This window comes from Alosa sapidissima, chromosome 1, assembly GCF_018492685.1.
Source record: "Alosa sapidissima isolate fAloSap1 chromosome 1, fAloSap1.pri, whole genome shotgun sequence".
In the NCBI taxonomy this organism is placed as follows: Eukaryota; Metazoa; Chordata; class Actinopteri; order Clupeiformes; family Clupeidae; genus Alosa; species Alosa sapidissima.
The window spans coordinates 14,972,505-14,994,542 of NC_055957.1; the positions used below are offsets into that span (position 1 = coordinate 14,972,505).

The 22,038-nt window shown below is 39.4% G+C and overlaps 2 gene segments (V, D, J or C); both read right to left on the bottom strand.

Annotated features, from left to right (window-relative positions):
* Nucleotides 1–11,668: 11,668 nt before the first annotated feature.
* On the bottom strand, nt 11,669–12,073 carry LOC121724188. The segment is given in 1 exon segment: nt 11,669–12,073. A coding segment is annotated over 1 exon segment (405 nt).
* Nucleotides 12,074–17,952: 5,879 nt separating this feature from the next.
* On the bottom strand, nt 17,953–18,800 carry LOC121724233. The segment is given in 3 exon segments: nt 17,953–17,985; nt 18,215–18,519; nt 18,623–18,800. Coding segments are annotated over 3 exon segments (396 nt in total).
* Between the last annotated feature and the right edge of the window lie 3,238 nt (nt 18,801–22,038).

A 22,038-nucleotide genomic window follows, 5' to 3' on the forward strand; every position in this document is an offset into this window, starting at 1 on the left:
TAGTTGTTACATTGTAATACTGAGTGCTTTTACAAAACTTTGCCAATTTGCCTAAATTTTCATCAGAGGCAAAGAGCTGACCTGAGACCTGCTGGATGGGGTAAATCTGGTCATGATAGATTTGATATACAAAGCATTCTTAGCTCCAGTCAAGGCCTCATTGTCTTCAGTACATGTAACAGCTGTGCTGCTACAACCTTGTTACTCTTTGATACAGTGGAATAAACCTATAAGTGTACCAGTTAATTACTTACATGTACATATGACATGTATGTTATGTCTTCGATGTCTTGGAACAGGTCTACTAATTCACTACATAGTACATATATCAACTGTGTTGATATATGTACTATTGCTCTTTGATACAGTGTTGCTCTTTGCTCTTTGATACAGTGGCATAAACCCATTAAAATGAAGTGTATCAGTTAAGTACTTACAATTACATATTACATGTATGTTGTGTCATTGGTGTCTTGGAACATGTCTGCCATTACCCTACATACTGTAGTACATGTATCAACTGTGTTGGTACACATTTATTACTCTTTTGATACAGTGGAATAAACCCATTAAAATAAAGTGTACCAGTTAAGTACTTACATCTACATATATACATCCTGTAATTGATGTGTTGAAACGTGTCTGCTGTTACACCACACAGTACATGTGAATTAGTAGACCTGTTCCAAGACAAGACCTGTTCCAGTTTATTCCACTGTATCAAAGAGTAACAAGGTTGTAGCAGCACAGCTGTTACATGTACACTGAAGACAATGAGGCCTTGACTGGAGCTAAGCATGCTTTGTATATCATCTATCATGACCCGATTTACCCCATCCAGCAGGTCTCAGGTCAGCTCTTTGCCTCTGATGAAAATTTAGGCAAATTGGCAAAGTTTTGTAAAAGCACTCAGTATTACAATGTAACAACTATATGTAGGTACTCACTAATACATTATGTAAGTACAATGACAGTACCTGATAGTACATGTTGTTACACAGGTTGTACCACTGTACCTAATTAGGTAAGTACACTGTAACAGTGACACATTAAAATAAAGTGTTACCCAAAAATGTCTTTAATCCAGACTGCAAATCATTTTGAGAACCAGTTTGAGAACCACTGAGATAGAGAGAGACAGCAATTTCTGGACAAGGGAGATGACCAGTTGCATGAGGCAGAAGAGGATGAGGGAGAGGTGAAGCTGGAGCAGGCACAGGAATAGTGGGACCAGGCAGAGTAGTGGGACCAGGGAAATGTGAGTTGGACCAGAACAAAGGGAGAAGGAAGGTTAGAAGGAGACAAGTAAGATGAGTGGTGGTGTTGAAACAAGAGAGAGCTGTTGTCTCTGATTAAATATAGAACAGCACTTTTGTGTCCCTTCTGTGCAGTTTGTACTGAATATATGTGTTTTATTTTTAGAATTCTGGAAACATGGGTGATTTATGTTAGATGTCAGATAAAGACTTTAAGATAATATAATGCCAAATTGTCCATATTTAACATTCAACCAAAAAGAAAAGGGTGCAAAAAAAATAATGGATTCCTGTACGTTGTATGCAGTGCCACCTAATGTTTGTATTTTTAGAACTAGTGTACACTGATAGATTAAATGTTCCTCTTGGATTAAAAAATGAGCCCTAATTTAAATGCTGGGCAAAGTGCAAAGTCAGTCTATGCAAAGTTCTTGTGCATTAATTAATGTCATCATGTGATGTGAGACAGCTTTTAACTGACCCACCGCTGTGTGTGCTTAGGATTTTTCTCATGGTACATTTGCAAATAGATTTTGCATAGTTAATAAGAAAGCTTAATGGGAATTTAAAGAAGCCCTATGCAGGTCTGGTTATTCCTTCGCTGTTTCTGGGTTTTCGCCGGATTTGGGCTCGCATTTTTCACGACAGCTCCCCCTGCAGCTTCGGTAGCAAGTGACTGCTACGCTAAACCCCCACTAGCTAGCGAGCTAGCCATCAAGAAACCAAGCTAAACACATACAGGGCTCACAATAAAACGGTCGATCAAATACATAGTTCAAGAGACTATCAAACCACATTACAAAAACGAAGTTCACCCAAGGGTAGGCTACTTACAATTTCAACAGCAACAAAGCCAAGTCAGCGTCCGTTTTCTAGTCTTCTTAGAAACTACAATCTGACTACATTTTCGAGGCGCGATTTGATACTTCCGCTGAGTCACATCCGGATTTACCCGGACCGGGTTCAAAAAGTTGCATATTCGGTTTTTCCCTGGAGAAGCGATAGGGGGAGACGAAATAGGCCTACCCACCAAACAACCCAGAAAGTGTTGTAGAACCATGAGAACGACTCTCAACCTGCATAATTAAGGTATTTTTTGCTAAAATTGTTGCATAGGGCTTCTTTAACAAGAGGTCTGATTCATTCATTACAAAGGAAAAAATGAGTTTGAGTCTGATCCTTAAATGGATCACTACACTGAGCATATGGATATATAGATATAAAATCAATGTACATTTTTGTGGAATTAATTTGTCAAAACATTCTGTCTGGCTTATTGAATTTACTCTAAGACTGTTAGCATTTTTGTATGTGCCCATATACATTAAAACATGTTAAGAAAAAAAACATATGTACATTAAATCTTTTTGGGATTTGATTCAGTCAGGTTTTTGTACGGCAGTCTGTGGTTTAGTGTCACTGTGGGCCTCAGAGCACAGTAGTACAGTGCAGAGTCAGAGACTTGAACAGAAGAGATCTGCAGAAACACTTGAGTTTTCTCTTGGTTTAGTTTCCCCATCAGGCGAGGATGTTTGCCTGGGCTCGGGTCTTTCCCAGTGGCGTGCAGCACAAGCAGGAGGAACTGTGGAGCTGATCTGGGATACTGGACATACCACTGGAGATAATCTGCAGAGGAGTAGCTACAGGACAAGGTAACATTCAGTCCTTCCTCTGTGAACACTTCAGTGCTGTCTGGTGTGATTTTATTCCCCAAACCAATACCTTAAAAACCAGAGATTTTTAAAAGAAAAAAAAATATGAAAATGGTAACAAAAATGTTACTTTTGCAAGCATATTTTGTATGTTCAACAGCATGAGTTTTTTGTTCATGAAAAGCCCATACAGTATGTATGTAATAAATTGTATAACTTACGTGCTAATACACTGAGTAACAGAAGTCCAGACAGCAGCATTGTGGCAGTGTTTACTGGAGTTCAGTACAGTGCTCAGCTCACTCATTGCTACTTGAATCCTCTTCACAGAGAAAACATCCCACCTGCTGCTGTGCTCCTCCTCTTGTCTAAGGGCTCAAACTTCAGCTCTGAGATTCTGACTGGAGACTAGATCACACCACACACCCAAACAGTGCACAGCATTGAAGCTGTAACATGCCATGTAATTCCACTTAATTGGCAAATGTGAACTGTAAACTGGAATGTACTGCACACCAAACTAGTGAAAAGACTGTACTTCAGCTTTGTCTCCTTTGTGTACATTCATTATTTAAGAGATTTACTGCATGGATTAGAATTAGATAAGAGGTAAGAAATGTCAGATGTGCTCTGTACTACAAAATTCAGTTAGACGTCTAACAAATGCCGATAACATGTAGGTGTAGTGATAGTCTTCTTCGATAGGGAACAGTTGAATGCGCCTTTCACAAACTGCCACTGTTTTGTCATGATTCATCTGGCAAAGAAATATCACATTCCCTTTGTTGGAAGAGTGACACTTAAACTTCTCATTTATGTATGCCATTCAGAGAGAAGTACAGCATGGATTAGAATTAGATAAAAAGTAAGAAATGCCAGATGTGCTATGTACTATGTGCGTGGGTGTGTGTGTGCGTGCGTGCGTGTGTATGTGCGTGTGTGTGTGGGTGTGTGTTTGTGTAGCTGTGGAAAGGAGGGAGGTTCTACTTTGACGATGTCTGTATGTCACACTGCAGATCCATGTCAGCATGTACACAATAAAACTCTTAGGTCAGGGGTTTTATGGATTTATGACAGATAAATTGATGATAAATGTAATACTGGTATAATACTATTTTAATATGTATTATACCTTCATGACATAGGCTGGAAAAAAATAAGAATAAAGAAATACTTTCAAACAGATATTACCTTGCACTTAAAGGTTGCAGCGATTGCAGGCCCAAAAAAGGCCCAAACATAAATTATCACATTCATCTAATCTTTCCTAATGATCCGCTAGCTTCCCGCCCCATAAGCAGGCCGTCAAAAAAATGTGTCACTGTAGGCAGCCTAGGCTCTGAGATCTGCATACAAAAAATGCAATCAACAAGTGGTGCGAACCACTCAAAGCCAAAATAAAGACGGAATGCGCGTTCAGGAGAGTTTCAATTGCACGAGAGGAGGGAGGGAGTAGTGAGATAGCCCGCCATCGCTGATACAACCTTTAAAGCAAAATGATATAATACAACTATTGTGCATTCAATTTTGAAACCAATTAAATAATTTCATAATTTCAAATATCATATATGATGTGGAAACATTAGACATGTTTTTGCATCAGCACTGCCACTGTTGTTGCCACTAAGGGCCCTAGAGCTCACTACAGCCGAGTCAGATGCCCCCAGAGTCTGGATGGTCAGACAGAGTGAAGTGGCACTTAGATCAGCAGTGCATCTCTTTCTTGAAGAGTTCACCATCATCCCCAGGGCCAGAGTACCATCTCAGTATATATGAAGGAAGTCCATGGTCCTTGTGTTGGTACCAAAAGATATTTGGAAACTGTGAGCTACTGCGGTACGTGCAAAAGTGAGAGTCTGAGTCTCCCTCAGGCACACCAACAACTCCATCTGTCTGTCTAACTGTCTACAGCTCTGCATTGTACAGAGAATAAATATAGATTTTCAAGTAGGATATCAAATGTCAAACACCTGGAAAAAGAATGAAAGTTTGAGCCTGGCAACTCCCAGAAAACCATAATCATAGTTGAGCCTACCACAGTAAGTAGAAAGACTGAGCTTTGAGGTAGGTGTGTCACCCATGTTGATCTTCATTACTGCAATATATATATGTATTGCAGTAATGAAGATTAATTTACCATACCTTGTGGTGGAAATGTGGAGAGCATCTGTATTATATGCCATATTATATTTGTATTATTGCATTTTATTGCAGAATGAAGGTAGGTAAGAGAAATAAGCAGAGTTGATGGTGTTCATCAGCTATATTGGCTGAGCATGAGATTTACTATGATGCCACCTTGTGGTGAAAACTTGAAGAACATTTTATACAATTGTATTGCAGAGTGGAGGTTATTAGACAGATAGATGTGTGAGACATCTACTACAGGAATCAGAATTTACACCACTTCTTTAAATGAGATCATTTGCTCCCATGGATTTGGTAAGGATGATCAATACTGTGCTTATCTTTTTGTATGAGCGCTGTATGTGCAGCTATCACTGTGGGCCTCAGAGCACAGTAGTACGCAGCAGAGTCAGACACCTGCAAATTCTGGATGCTCAGAGGAATGGAGTTGGAGGAGAAGTTTACTTTGGAGTGAAATCTCTCATTGAACTCAGTGCCATTATCTCCAGAGGAATATGTATCTCTTCTCAGCAGGTATCTGGGGAAATCATTTGGTCTTTGTATGTACCAAAAGAAATCTGGTGATGCACTAGCTGTTTTGTATCTACATTTGAGAGTCACTGATCCTCTTTCTGTGTAAACCATCTCCTGCTCAAGCTGTTCCACTGTCTCCTCTCCTCTGCATTCTGTCAAAATAAAATCACATTACTTATCTGTCTTAAGACAATAAAAAAATCACTTTCCAATTTGTATCTCTTCAAGATATCAATCCAATTAGGAAAAACTAGGCGATAACACAACAAATTGGATTAACTAAAAAAGGTTTGTGTTTTACCAAAGCAATACAGCATAACAATGAAGATGCAGTTTTGCACAAATGCCATGACTTCATTAACTAGTCAGTGTGATGGAAGGGGTTTGGGTTTTGTAAACTGAATTTATCCTGTAGCCTACTTACAAAATGTTCAGATTTTCAGGAAGTGCTTGTTATGACAAATGTCAAGACCCTGCCCTCTTGTGGTAGCAGATTGACATCATTCAGCAAAGCTGAGAGAGCTGGGCAAAGCTCAATGGGCTCTCAACTACAATACAATTAACAAAATCAACCAGATAAATTGATACAGTTAATACAGTCAACTAGAATACAACTAGAATGCAAGCTCCAGCTGCATTAAAACTTAAGACTCACATCACTGCACTTTCTCTTCTCTTTCTCATACAGTCCATCCATCTATTCAAGAACTCTTAGGAGTACACAGCTCAAATGAGGAGATGAACTCCCATGGTGCTGCTGATGCCAGTGGAGGTTTCTGTCAAAGGAAACATGGCAAGACAGAATAACAATGGAACACGACCTAACACTCACTCAATGTTTGTAAACATTCAGAGCCTGGGGTTGGGTGTGCGTGCAGCATGAGGTCAGAAAAACGGCACAGATAATAGACCAGCATGTTGAGCTGTCAAGGTATGCACTGTCATCGTCATCCCAGGACAGCAAACCGCACCTTAATAAATTAGTCGTAGCTAATGGCGATTGTCTGCCTGATCCTGAGGTGATAACAGTATGAGGAAATGACGTTAGCAAGTGGCCAAAGACTCAACTAGGTCTCCTAACACTGCTAGCTCCAGAGCGCAGTAGTAGACAACACAGTCTGAGACTTCAGCAGATGAGATCTCCAGAGAAACTTGCTTTGCTGTCTTGTCAGGTTTGATTGATATCCCAGGAATAGGAGAAGTTGCATAGACTATATAGCCTCCATAATCAAGAATAAGAAACTGTGGCACCAAATCAGATATTTGGCGATACCAATGAAGACTGTCAGCAGATTCATTGTAGCGGAACGTCGGATATTAGCAACCGTCCCGATTTCCAACCTCTTACGTGTATGTGTCACTTGATATTCATTTAAATACAAACCAAGACGGCGGATTCCTTAAGAAATGCAAGCACCCACACGTGTATTTAAATTAGCTATGTACCAAAAATAAAATTTTACCGTGACTCGAAGAGCTGTAAACTGTGTTGTAAGGCTGCGTGTACACATCCGCTTGAAGCTCCAGTGGAATTTTGATTTGCGACGAGAATTCTCGGGCTAACCGTTGATGTGCCGTGAGAAAGGTTGGGAATAGGCCCAGCACTAAATTCCGATGTGGTAAACAAAATAGGATATTTCAGGCAAACACCCCCGTAAGAACCAAACTAGATTTTGTTCAAATCTACACACCTACTGTATGGCTACTGAAAAATGTAAGGTTCATTTATCAAATGTTTTTTGAAGTATTAAAAAACATCGTTAGAGTTTTTGAACAAAATGGTTGTAGTCAGGGGGCCAATTCTGAAAAGGACTTCCGTTAAGACTTTTGAGGACATGTTTTGGTACAAGCTGCTTTTTTTAGGTAGAAGACACTCATAGGTAAGATATTAGGGTGGTTGTCAAGCTGGATTTCTTTTTTGTGTGACTTGTACAAGCAATTTCAGCCCATTTTTTTGGTTTCCTGCTCAACATGACATGCCATCAATAAATGTTGAATATCTCAACAACCACAAGGACCATATACATAAAAAAGGTATCAAATGAAAGCTAACACTCATGGGCTGTCTGCAGAAGTGTCAGAATGGACATTTATTGTACAGTGTAAGAGACAACAGAACTAGAACATCAGCTTGGAAACATAACATATATCCCAAAACCTCTTTCAATCATTACCCCTATCTATGGGAATGAGTCAAGCCAAGTTTAAAGCTTGTAGGGAGAGACAGTGCAATACTGCACAAGTTATAATTCTTTAATGTCAAGGCGGAACTGTAGATGGTGGTCTATGGTGCTATTTGACTTTATTAATGTACCAGATTGTAACACAAATTATATTTACATATCACTATAGTTATTAATTCCATCCTAACATAACTGCTCTCTCCCTTCTGTAGGGTATCTGATTAGTTAGTAGTTAGTAACTATATAATAGTCGTATGGCAAAGGTATGTTTTTCCCCATCCAAGCAGTGACACTCAGGTAGGCAGCCAACAGAAGGCACCCAGGGACCATGTCCATGTGCTCAATCTGAGTCCTGGTCAGGGACACAAACGAAGAGTTTACTGTTTTGATAATGAATACCTTCCCAATTCAAAACAAGCATGCATGCATCCAAGGGCATAACATAAATCTAATCTACAAAACAGGAAATACAATATCATGCCAAATAATCTGAAACAATATAGTTGCATTTAATGTGGCAAAACTCAATAATAATGATGTGAGTACCTGAGTATTCTTGCACCAAGCTGCACAGGCACATCCACATGCCCCACTACAAAATATTCCACTTTTTCGACATTGACACTGCTTGGTACTGCACTGACTTCCACTTTCCTTGCATCCACATATCGTCAGCTTCAAGCACCTGGCCTGTACAGGTTCTTTGGTTGAAAGCTGGGGGACAAGCATTCCATCCTTTATGTGCCAACCACAACTGGTTGGTATGGGCAACTGTGGATGGGTCACTAGTGACTGTTTCCAAACCTTTGTTTGATAGTGGGCCCTCATTGAGGTGCAGAGACAAGGCATCCTGAGTTGGTGGTAAAGTATCCACATTGGCTTTTACTTTCCGAAACAGGGCACAGCGAACATCATGGATTGAAGTGCTGGTCGTTTTTGGATCATACAGTTTGCAGACAAACTGTTCTGCTGAGGATAGAATAGCTGGACTTGGTACTTCATCCTCACCAAAGTTGTATGTCTTTTTCCCCGTGCAATACTGCTCTCTTGTGGTTAAACTTGTAAAAATGTAAATGTAAATCAGGTTTATTAGCCAAGTATACTTGTATACACAAGGAATTTGTACTCTGCATTTTACGGCTGCATTTCATCAGAGGGGGCACATGGGAAAGTGCGTGCGTGCGTGCGTGCGTGCTTACTCAGTGGGACACCTGGGTGCGTGCGTGTGTGTGTGTGTGTGTTTGTGCGTGCGTGTGTGTGTGTGTGTGTGTGCGTGTGTGTGTTTGTGTATGTTTGTGCAATGCATTAAGTCAGAGTAAAAGCCACATGTTCTAGCTCACAATACTGTAATTTTTGCATTTTGCATTTTCACTGATGTCTGGAACATTTCTGTGTATTCTGTACAAGCTCTGTTAGCTGAGGTTGTTGTATGATGACTGAGCAAACAGCTGTCACTGTGGGCCTCAGAGCAGAGTCTGATTTTTGAAGATTATTGATTGTCAGAGGAACTGTTTTTGTAGTTTTGTCTATGTAGGCAAAACATCTTCCCTCAAACTCCTTGTCACCATCACCACCTCCTGATACGTATCTCCTCAGCATATATTGAGGATGATCATTAGGTTTCTGTTTATACCAGAACAGGTAGGCATTAGTGGCAGCTGTGTCATAACTACAGCCGAGTGTCACCGTTCCTCCTTCTGGTCCAGTCTCAGACGTTGACGACTGGTCAACAGTGTCTTCTTTTCCTCTGCACACTGCAGATACATTCAGATACAGATCAGATCAGAAACCAAACAGCCAAACCAGCAGGAATGAGCTATTAGCACTCTGTGACTGCCTGCTTAGATTCCAGTATCAACATGCTACAGTAGTATACACAATTTTGCATAAATGTATAAACACACATGTATAAAATGATTTAAATATTATGTCTATAATCTACAATTGAATTTCTGCAAAAAATAAACCTGCATCCACTGATCCACTGAATCACAATATCAATATCATACCAAAACATGTTGTTGCAATAACAAGAGAAACCTTCAGCCAGTGATGCATGATGACAAACTGTGGTGATCGAAGAAATGAAGATCTCTCTCTTTCTCCCTCTCTCTCTCAATTTAAGGAGGAGCTTACAGTGTTGTGGAGGTGAAATGACTGCTGTGACAAGTATAAAATGCAGAAATGTAAGAATGAACAGACAAATGGGTATGAACACCAACAAGAAATGTACATATCTGGATGGTCAGAGAGAGTGAAATGGCACTAAGATTAAGATTGAAGTGAAAGTGAAATGGCACTAAGATTAAGATTGTTATGGCACTAAGATTAAGTACTTGTTTTTAAAAGTACTTGAGTATCAAGAGTACAAGAGTACATTTTCTAAATATTGCATTACTATTGCCACAGTTCTCACATTTATGTACAGAAACGTCCTACATGGAGTTATGAAAAATGTTAATGTTAATACCTTGGAGAATGTAAAAGGAATTGAAAGTAAAATCAAGTCATTTCCATCTTTTTACCATGTTGCCAGGGATGGGCAGTATTTCTAATACATGTATTTAAAATATGTATTTCAAATACAAAATACTATTTTGTAATTGAAACACTTGAAGCAAAAACTATCAATAACTTGTCCAGCAAATTGAAATTGTCTGGCGAGGTGGGGCCACGGGTTGGCACATTCCCAGGATGGACCTGCTGCGTCTTCATCCATTGTTTCGTCCATGGTTTCGTCTCTTATCTAAATCTGACCATGGAGTTGACTTTGGCGGAAAGCTGAAGGTGATTGCTGATAGGCTGTCCCAATCAGTGGCGCCTGCACAATCCAATCACGTTTGAGAGGGAAACAACAAATTGAGGGTTTCCGAGATTTTTCTTTTTTCCTTTTTTTTTAGAAGAAGTAACAGGTACTCATGGTTATGGATAGAAATGTAGTGGAGTAAAGAGTACAATATTTGCCTCTCAAATGTACTTGAGTAAAGTCATGAGTACTCCCCAAAAATGATACTTGAGTAAAGTACAGATCCCTCAAAATTGTACTCAAGTACTGTACTCAAGTAAATGTACTCCGTTACTGTCCGGCTCTGTTTATCATTATCCCCAGTGTCAGAGTACCATCTAAGTATGTGCGTAAGGAAGTCCAGGCCCCTTGTGTAGGTACCATAGAGATTTGGAAACTGTGAACTGTGTCTCCCTCTGGTGCACCTACAAATCCACCTGTCTGTTTTACGGTCTTCAGCACAGCATTTCACAGAGAATAAATCTGCATTAGATATGGAAATTTGATATCCTAGAAAAGGAATGCAAATAAACATAGTCTGACAACACAGAGTCAGACAAACAGCAGTCATACCATGGTTACTGAACTAACTTTTAATTTCTGACATGTTTATGTTATGATTCATTCACTGTTTACTGAGAGATCTAAAACAGGTGATTAGCAAAATAACTGACTATTTGCAGGCTGTGATCTTTATGTTGTACAATACACTGTGGGTAGGTAGAGTCATCCAGCTTTGCCCAAACTGTCTGAAAGTTGATCTTCATTAACTGTAAAAGATTTATTATGACGCCACCCTGTGGTGGAAACTTTTAAAGCATTTGTATATTATTGCAGAGTGAATTTGTGAAGGAAACAAGCAGATTTTATGCTGTTCATCACTTGGTTGGGCTGAATATGAGACATTTGCCTGATCCAAAATCACTTAATTATACTGTATTTTGTAAAGCTCAAATACAATGACTAGTTTAATGTGTAGTAGTAATGTGTAATTTAATGTAAAAGCAACATTGATTGTAATAGATAGATGAAGTGGGCAGTTATGAATAAAGAAATTAAATGACATTCGTGCTACACAATGAGCATATAACAACATTCTGATGACTGTTACAACCCCATCTTTTCCTTCACCTAAAAGCTGTGGGGGTTTTTGTTGAGTGCAGCTGTGTTTCCTGACACTGTGGGCTCCATGGCACAGTAGTAGACAGCAGAGTCAGAGACTTCAGCAGATGAGATCTTCAGAGAAACTTGCTTTGCTGTCTTGTTATGTCTGATTGATATCCCAGGAACAGGAGGAGTTGCATTGGTTATAACACCTTGATAATCCAGAATGAGAAACTCTGGCACAGACTGGGAGAACTGGCGATACCAGTGCAGACTGTCAGCGCTTCCATTGTACCTGCAGGAGAGCTGAACATTTTCTCCTTCTGTAGCATACTTCTTTAAAGTATCTGGAGCAATAGGGCTTCCAGTATCAAGTGTCAGGACGCAGCAATGTCTCCCTCTCCATCTGAAGTTCTGGTCTTGAGCTGACATTATCAATCGCTTGGCACCTTGATGCAAGCTGAACTGTGTTTGATAGCCCTCCATCTCTACATCCGCTGATAAAATGTGATCACCAACACCGCGCGCTCTGTTATATGTATCAGGTCACCACCCCTACGCTTGTAGTCCAGCCCAACAAAAACGGTAAAAAAGGCAAAAATCCAATATTAACTGAATTTTACTTTTGTTTCCAATCTAGTTTCTGTTTTATTCTTTATCTTGTGTGACTAATGACAAATGTAGAAAATAGCAGCAATTATCTATTTGCTGTCCAGTTAAAAAAATTGGATTATTGAACACATTTTTTATTTGGATCAGATGGATGGAGCAAATAGAACAAAGCACTGCAAAGTGTTACACAGACCTCATTTTTAAAGGAGCGTTATTAACCGTTCTTCTATAACGTTCTAACCGGTTACGATTTATAGGAGAGGCCTTGGAACACTGGAACAGGAACGAAAAAAATAATGTTTTTGCTCAGAATGAACCAAAATGAAAATCATTCTGTTTTCAGTCCCTGGGGTTGCCCAGTCAGTGTAATTCAGTTCAGCTACCCTTGCCTGTAAAATATCTGCCAGCTGTAGTAATGATGGGGATTCACCATTTAACACAGTGAACAGGTGTGACCACAAGCACTCAATGAGGCCTCCACCATAGATCTGTGGTGAATTGCTATCTGGATTAAACAGGAAATTTCTTTGATCTACATTCTTTTCAAAGTTGTCATTCATGTTTAGGTTTTTGTACAGCATCTCAGATACTTTGTATCACTGGGCTACCCAGAGAGCACAGTAGTAGAGATCTGTGTCTGCCAGAGTCAGATCTTCAATATTGAGTTCAGTGGAAACCTGGGAAGTTTCGGAAGTAAAACGAGGATTGGGCTCATTAGAGTCACTTCTTGAGCGAGCTCCTCTGTAGAGTAGATACTGTGGTGCCATGTTAGGATGCTGCCTGTACCAGTAAAGGCGCACATTGTTGCTGCCTGACTCATATGAACACTGTAGTGTCACTGACTCTGACTCCTTTTTATTTACTAATGTGCCTTGTTCTTTTGGACCAATTTTATCTTGTGCACCTGTACCTGAAAACAGTGGGGAAAAAAACTAAAAGTATAAGGAAACAGCAATGGCCTGTAATTATTGTTTTGAATGTATTTATCCTTGAGAAAACTTTATGTGAGACTCAAGTATGCCTACCTGTAGCGAGTATAAGAATGATGACCGTAAGTGATCTCTCCATTTGAAACGTCGATGAGGATGATTACTTAGAGTGTTTTCTCACAGCTCTCTGAGTTGTAGTTATGTGTTGTGAGAGTGTTATGAGTCATGAGTCATGACAAGAGGAACTTCTTCTGGGAGGGTCTTGTGTGAGAAATAGCTTATAAACAGAAAGAGGATGGGAGTCTTGAGGGGTAAAAGAAATGCCCTTGGTCAAAACTGGGTCTCTGGATGGTACGAGAAAAAAAATGACCACAAACTCAAAGTCACGATTCTGAGATACTAAGTCAAAATGTTGAGATGCTAAGTCAAAATTTTAAGATACTCTTTCTGTTATTACAAATAACTTTTCTGAAATCTGTACAAAGCTGATGTTGTCAGTTATTAAGTTCAGATGCATGTCCAGAATACTAATGTGTGTAAGGTGATTGGGTAACACTTTACTTGACGGGTGAGTTCATAACAACATTTATAGCAGCTGTCATAAACTGCACATAAAGCATTCATGACTGTTTCATGAGGCATGAGTCAACATTCATACCAAACCTTTCATGAATGCGGAAGACAGAACGACGAGAGCTTGTCAAAGTAAAAGTCCAAAGTCGCAAAGCAGCATTGCCGCTTTTGGTCTAAACCTCTTACCTGATCACGTCACATCTGAGTCAATGGGCTACTCCAGTGCCAAAAAGACAAAACATGGTCAACCAAATAATTTTTGTTTCATAAAAATTTATTTGTTTTATGATGTAACCTTTGCAGATGATTTATCATCTTTTGCCACTGGGAATGTCCAACCGTTTCAGGTTACACAAATACGGGTCAGCTGAATGTAGGCTAGTTTACCTCCCAGGGTTAAACTCTGTGATTACGAATACTTCCCAACTTGTATAGTAAAGTGACATTCGATGTAGACTTCAGAAGATATTCATGAAATATTTATAAAGGCTGGAGAGAAGAACGGCAATGGTGCTTTGCGATTGTTGAACTTTTATTTTGACAAGTTGTTGTTGTTCTGTCTTCTACATTCATGAAAGGTTTGGTATGAATGTTGAGTCATGTCTCATGAAACAGTCATGAATGTTTTATGTGCAGTTTATGACAGCTGCTATGAATGTGTTATGAACTCACAATGTCTCTTTGTGGAACCAAAGTGTTTCTACAGGCTTAATAACCTACAGTAAGAGATGATGATTTGCAGTGGTTTTGGTGAGTAGGGATGTAACGTTGCCACCTTGTGGATGAATGACCAAACTGTAAAAAGGGACTGTTTTTGTTCAATGTGGAAGGCAACACAGATGAGCAGATAGAGAGACATGAGGCAGTAGAGGACCAGAGAGAGGTGAAGCTGGACCAGGCAGAGGAGTAGTGGCACCAGGATAATGTGAGTTGGACCAGAACAAAGGGACATGCAAGGTTGGGAAGAGAGGAGTAAGAAAAGTAAGATGAGTCGTGGTGTTCAAATGAGAGTGAGAGCTGCTGTCTATGATGAAATATGGACCCTTTCAAGAGAGTTCCATTATCAGCATCATAGTTGGCCCCACAAGACTTCCGTTTTAACATTCCATATGTTATCTTAATGCAGAGGAAGTAGATTGGGGCCCAAATAGAACGTTCAAGCATTGTTTTTGTTTACCTTGTTGAAAGGGTCCATAGCACAGCACTGTGGTGTCCTTTCTGTGCATTTGTACTGAATTTGTGTATTTTATTTTAAAACTTTTGGAACCAGGGGGTGATTTATGTCAGATGTCAGATGAAGACTGAATGCCAAGACTGGGATAATAATGCTAATTTTCCACATTTAACATTCAACCAAAAAGAAAGGGGGTGCAGTAAAAACAATGCATTCCTGTACGTAGCCCACATAGTATCACCACTGAGTTGGAGGAGGGAAGACACTTGGGCCCTAATTTAAATGAAAATCTAAAGTCCAACTAAAGTTTTCTTTCTTTACTATGCAAAATCTATTTGCAAATGTAATACTATGAGAAAGATGCTAAGCACAACAGCGGTGTGTCAGCTAAAAGCTGCCTCATACCACATCATGTACACCACTACACATCACTGTACACCAGCTCTGAAAATACTGAAAAACAGGCATTTTCAAAAACTACACTATGTGCATGTAACATGGAAATTTAACAAGAGGTCTGATTTATTATTTGCAAAGGAAACATGAGTCCATAAATGGATAACTACACTGAGCGTATGAAAAATAAAGATATAAAATTAATGTATATTTTGGGAGAATTAATATGTCAAAACATTTTGTCCTTGGCTTATTGCATTTACTCAAAGATTGTTAGCATTCATGGTATTTATGGGTCCATACAATAAAATAGGGAAAAAATGAGATTTGGTTAGGATATCTTGAATTTAGTTCCATTCTCAGTCAGGTTTCTGTATGTCAATCAGTGGTTTAATGATGGATATTAGACAGAATGAAATCACATTATCAATATCATACCAAAACATGCTGTTGCAATAACAAGAGAGACTTCAGCCAGTGATGACAAACCATGGTGATTGTGATATAGACATGAATATCTATCTCTGTTTCTCTCTCTTTCTTTCACTTTCTGTCAATTTAAGGAGGAGCTCACAGTAGGTACATATATTGTGGTGGTGAAATGACTGCTGTGACAAGTATGAAATGCAGAAACTTAATAATTAACAGACAAATGGTCATGAACACCAACATGGTCAGACAGAGTGAAGTGGTCCTGAGATGAGTGAATCTCTTCTTGAATGGTTCATCATTATCCCCAGTGCCAGAGTCTCAGTATATATGAAGGAAGTCGAGGTCCGTTGTAGAGATTTGGAAACTGTGTGCTGCTGCTACATTGAGCTGCTGCTGTACATGCCAGTGAGAGTCTCTGAGTCTCCCTCAGGTGCACCTAAATCCACCTGTCTGTCTTACTGTCTTCAGCACAGCATTCTACAGAGAATAAATCTGCATTGGATATGGAAATAGGGTATCAAATGTTAAACACCTGGAAAAGAATGAAAGGAAGCAAAGTCTGACAACACATACTGTAGCCAGAAAAACAGCAGTCATAGGCGACCCTACCATGGTTAAGAACTAAGTTCTAATGTCTGATATGTTCATTGATTAATTCATTGTTTACTGAGATGTCTCAGTAACAGGGGATAAGTAAATGAATTGATTAGTTGCAGGCTGTGAGCTTTATGCTGTAAAATACACTGTAGGTAGGTATGTCATCCAGGTTTGCCCAAACTGCCTGAAAGTTGATCTTCATTTACTGTAACAGATTTATTATGACGCCACCCTGGTGGAAACTTGTAAAGCATTTGTATATTATTTTATTCCAGGATGAATTTGTGAAGGAAATAAACATATTTGATGCTTTTCATCACTTGGTTGGGCTGAATATATGACACCTGCCTGATCTAAAATCACTTATTCATACTGTATTTGGTATAGGACAATAATACATGACTAGTTTAATGTGTAATTATGTGTAATGTAATGTAAAAATCCATTCAAATCCATTCAAAAATCCATTGTCAAATGACTCTACCAGGGAAATCAATACAATTTAATATAATTGATGTTAGTGATGAATGATTAAGTCTCACCTTTCCTACAGTTCACCTGTTTGTCTATTATTTGATAGAGCTGGTCCTTAAAAAGAGTGCCTCTCAGAGTCAGATGGAGGCATAGACACCTCATTATCCAAAGCTAGTCAAAAATGAAAACTTTAAATTCCTTCATGTGACTTGTATCACTCTTGAGTCTTGTCTTTCTGTGAGTATTGTGCTATTCCCATTCATCTTGGCTGTGGGGGGTTTTTGTTGAGTGCAGCTGGGTTTCCTGACACTGTGGGCTGCATGGCACAGTAGTATACAGCAGAGTCTGAGACTTCAGCAGATGAGATATTCAGAGAAACTTGCTTTGCTGTCTTGTCATGTCTGATTGATACCCCAGGAACCGGAGGAGTTGCGTTCGTTATAACACCTTGATAATCCAGAATGAGAAACTCTGGCACAGACTGGGAGAACTGGCGATACCAGTGCAGACCATAAGCAGTTCCATTGTACCTGCAGGAGAGTTGAACATGTTCTCCTTCTGTAACATACTTCTCTACAGTGTCTGGAGCAATAGGGCTTCCAGTACTCTTACCTACAAATGAAGGGAAATTATTCAGTTTTGCAGTATACAACTAATTGTAAGACAATTGTAAGATTGGTTCACTGCTGGTAATATTGAGTGATAGAGAACATACAGTACCCATGAAGGTTGAAAGCAATAGCACTGTCAGAGGAATCATCCTGGTGGAGCACATTGTGTAGTTCTTCCTGGGTGAAGCTGAAATCTGTTTGGAGTCATTTCTTACATCTCATCAGATCTCACCATGATGCCGTCTGTCTGTTGAGCTCCTCCCCTGATTGGTGGAGAGGGTTGGTCATGAGTCTTGCTCAGCATGATAAAACAACAGTGAAATAATTCTACTAATGATTACACATAATGCTGTTTAAGGAAATAAAATGTATCTTAACTGCATTATTATCTTGGTATACAGCAGAGTGTACTGAGTGTACCTTTTTTTTTTTTTTTGTGGCTCCTTTTGAAGCAATTATCTCAGTAACTTTACTCGCCAATCAGAGTACTTATCATTACATAACTGATCTCTGTTATTTGATTGTGTTCTGTGAGTTCCCTGTGATCTACATGTCGTAATATTTCATAAAGAATCAGTTCTAAATGAAAGGCTTCTTTTTTCTCAAATGACTGGTTTATAGTTTTAGCCATTTTAATAATCAATTTATGTGGGAGTTTGCCTATCTGTTGACAAATCACCTTTGTAAAACATATTATAGTAATAATATATAGTATATTCTCTGTGTGACTAGCGAGCTGGTGTTTTTGTATGAGCGTTGAGTGTGCATCTGCCACTGTGGGCCTCAGAGCACAGTAGTACACAGCAGAGTCAGACACTTGCAGATTCTGGATGGTCAAAGGAACTGAGTTTGAGGTGAGATTGGCCTCAAATCTCTTCTTAAAACCTTCATCATTATCGCCCATTTCTGAGAACCGTGTCAGCATGTATGCAGGGAATCCATTAGGTTTCTGCTGGTACCAGAACAGATACAGTAGTCCTGTGCTGGAGCTGGTGTAAGTACAGGGCAGAGTTACTGAATCTCCCTCAGAAGCAGTGAGGAATCCTGCTAGCTGATCAACAGAGTCCTCAGCTCTGCATTCTGAAATTGATGAACAAACAACATATTATTATGTAACTTTTTGCTATAAAATTTGGTGTTAATGCAAAGATGATGAAACAAATGGTGACCATTATGAACCTACCAAAGTAACAAAGAACAAATAGGAATGTATTCCACAGCCGCAAGTCCACAATTTCCATGGCCGAACAGCTTTTCTGAGGGGAGGAGGAATTCAACAGGTTGCCATCTCAGTGTGTTATGAAATGCAGTGTGTTACCTCTGCTGTCTTGTACGGAATTAATGACATGGTAACTGCTCTCAGTGTAGGAAGCTGTAATGGCGCCACCATGTGGTTGATGGTGACTGGCTGGTGACTGGTGATTGGCTTTTTTAGACTAAAACCCTAATTGACTAGAAAGGATTATGAGCTTATTCTAATGAAAAAATACTCATTACATTACATTTGGCTGACGCATTTTTAACCAAAGCGACTAACAACATGGTAAACAGTTTAAGTTTTAAAACAATTCTCAACAATTTTAGAACAATTTAAAAACGGTACAGTACAGTAAGAATAAGTGAGTGCTGTTTTTAACAGTTACGTGTCATTTCAAGACAGTGCTAGGAACTTGTTGTAAGTGGTGCTATGAGAGGAGATGTTCTCAATTGATATTATTACATTACATTTAGCAGACACTTCTTGAAAGAGACTTACATGGTGGATGCCGGGAATTGAACCGACAACTTTACCACTACACTACCGCCCATAAGTATATACAGTATATACTCTTTCGATCCCGTGAGGGAAATTTGGTGTCTGCATTTATCCCAATCCGTGAATTAGTGAAACACACTCAGCACACAGTGAGATGAAGCACACACTAATCCCGGCGCAGTGAGCTGCCTGCTACAACAGCAACGCTCGGAGAGCAGTGAGGGGTTAGGTGCCTTGCTCAAGGGCACTTCAGCCGTTCCCACTGGTCGGGGCTCGAACCGGCAACCCTCCGGTTGCAGGTCCGGAGTGCTAACTAGTGGGCCACGGCTGCCCCCATGAATGCAACTTTTTGGAATATTCATTCTAAGGCACTTTAACACTCTTTAACTCTGTTTTATGTTTAACTAATTAATGGGGTTTCTTTGTTTATAAAGTACAGAAGAATTGTTTGATTCTCTCATATCTCTCCAACTTGTCAGACTGACCTTTGGTGATTAGGCCTACTTTTTGATAAGGAGGATGACAATTTCTCGTAAGGCCCAAATACAGTATAGCAGCAAAGTGTACTCATTTATAACTAAAGGGGTTGCCAAGTCAGTATAATTCACTTCAGCTACAGTACAGAACACGCCGACTTTTTGTGACTTTAGCTTACTCACTGTATTCCCCAGAGTTCGATAAGTCGATACATACCCTTCTCATCTCCATATGTGTAGTTACTCTGTCTGACGCACTCACCGCTAGCCTAGCTTAGCACAAGTGCCTAGAAGTGGCAGGCATTATTACAAAAGTGACAAAAGAATTCCAACATTTTCTTATTTACATGCTGTGATTTGTATAGTTACAACGTGCCAAATGAGACACAGCCATTTTTTAGTCATATGCATACTTTGAACTACGCTTTCATTCAGGGATATCAATGCTCCTTGGGGTTTGAAGAAGTAACACTGGAGCTTTTCAGGTGCTGCCTGCAAATCACTTTGCCCATGTAGCTGTGCTTTGCTGGAATGTGAACATAGTATGTATAAGCTTACAAAAGGGCTGTGTCTCATTTTACATTAATTGTTATCTGTAAAACGTCTCATTTGACGTTTAATTTGACATTGTTATTTGTAACATGTTTATTTATTAACACCTCATCTTCTTTTGGACCAATTTTATCTTGTGCAAAAGTACCTGTAACAACAGAGAAAAGAAAACTAGAATAAGTAAGAATAAGGTCAAAACTCCTTGTTATTGTTTTGTTTGTATTTATGCTTGAGAAAATGTTGTGTGTACTAAATATTCCTGTTGCCAGTATGAGAATGTTGACCATAAGTGATTTCTCCATCTGAAACATGGAAGAGGAGAACATAATTGCTTAGAGCGTTTGCTCAAAGCTCTCTGTTGCTATGTGAGTGTATTAGTTGTGAGAGTGCATCAAAGTTATGAGACATGACATTCAGGGAGGGTCTTGTGTGAGAAATTGAACTGATAGAAAGACAGTGAGAGTCTTGCCTTTGCCAAAACACAGTCAATTCTGAGATTGAGATAAGAAGATGAAATGTTGAGAAACTCTTCCTGTTAATATAAATATATTTTCTGAAACCTGCACAAAGACGTTGTTGTCAGTCATTAAGTTCAGATGCATGCCCAATGTGTGTAAGGTGAATTCCTGTCACTCAGGTCTCCACTCATGTGATGAAATGTAGTAACATATCATATCCACTTGGTGGCACTCCAAATGTGTAGTATTTCTATTTCCATGCACCCATGACATTAAATTATCCAAAGTATCATACACCAATGGCCAAAATATATTTTCTGATTATAAGTGTGTGTGTTTTATTGTGTTTGTTTGTTTCTGCATATTACTTAATTCATCTTAGGGTAAATATTCAGGATCTGACTACAGCTTTCCTGAACTCATTATGTTGTAGCCCACTGTAATGTTTTTGTACAGCAGACTGTAGACTTAAGAGCTCAGTAGCACAGCTCAGAGTCAGAGACTTGAGCAGAGGAGATCTGCAGAGAGACTGGACTTTTCTCTTCATTCACCCTCACAGACATTTGAGGATCTACATCTGATTTCTTATCATCTACAGTGAGCACCAGAAACTGTGGATTTAATCTGGGATTCTGCTGATACCACTATAGACTATATGCTGAGGAGTAGCTGCAAGAGAACGATCATGAACATACCAGGATCCTTAAATGTCATAACAGTTTTTGTGCACATTCTGCATTATCAATTTCTTGCCTGTGATGACTGTGAACAAAATGGTGGTAATAGACTGTTGGGAAAATAGAGTGCTGATAGAGATCCACCTTCAGACAGTTTAAAATTGTGGAGAAATAGGGAGCTTTTGAAAACTAAAAACGTGTTTATCTGGGTGGGGGAAATAACCCAACAACACTTCACTAGCTGCTCTATCTGGAAGCCAGTGTTTTTGTATGAGTGTTAAGTCTGCAGCTGTCACTGTGGGCCTCAGAGCACAGTAGTACACAGCAGAGTCAGACACTTGCAGATTCTGGATCGTCAGAGGAACTGAATTTGAGGTGAGATTGGCATCATATCTCTCTTTAAAATTGTCATCATTAGCCCCAGTTTTTGAGAATTTCCACAGTATGTATGCAGGGAATCCATTAGGTTCTGCTGGTACCAGAACAGATACGGTGCTAAACTGGTGCTGGTGTAAGTACAGGGCAGAGTTACTGAATCTCCCTTAGAAGCAGTGAGGAATCCTGCTAGCTGATCAACAGAGTCCTCAGCTATGCATTCTGAAATCAAAACCAATAAGTAGAACAGATATATTACAACATCTAACCATACACGGTGTCATTTAAATGCAAAGTTGATAGGA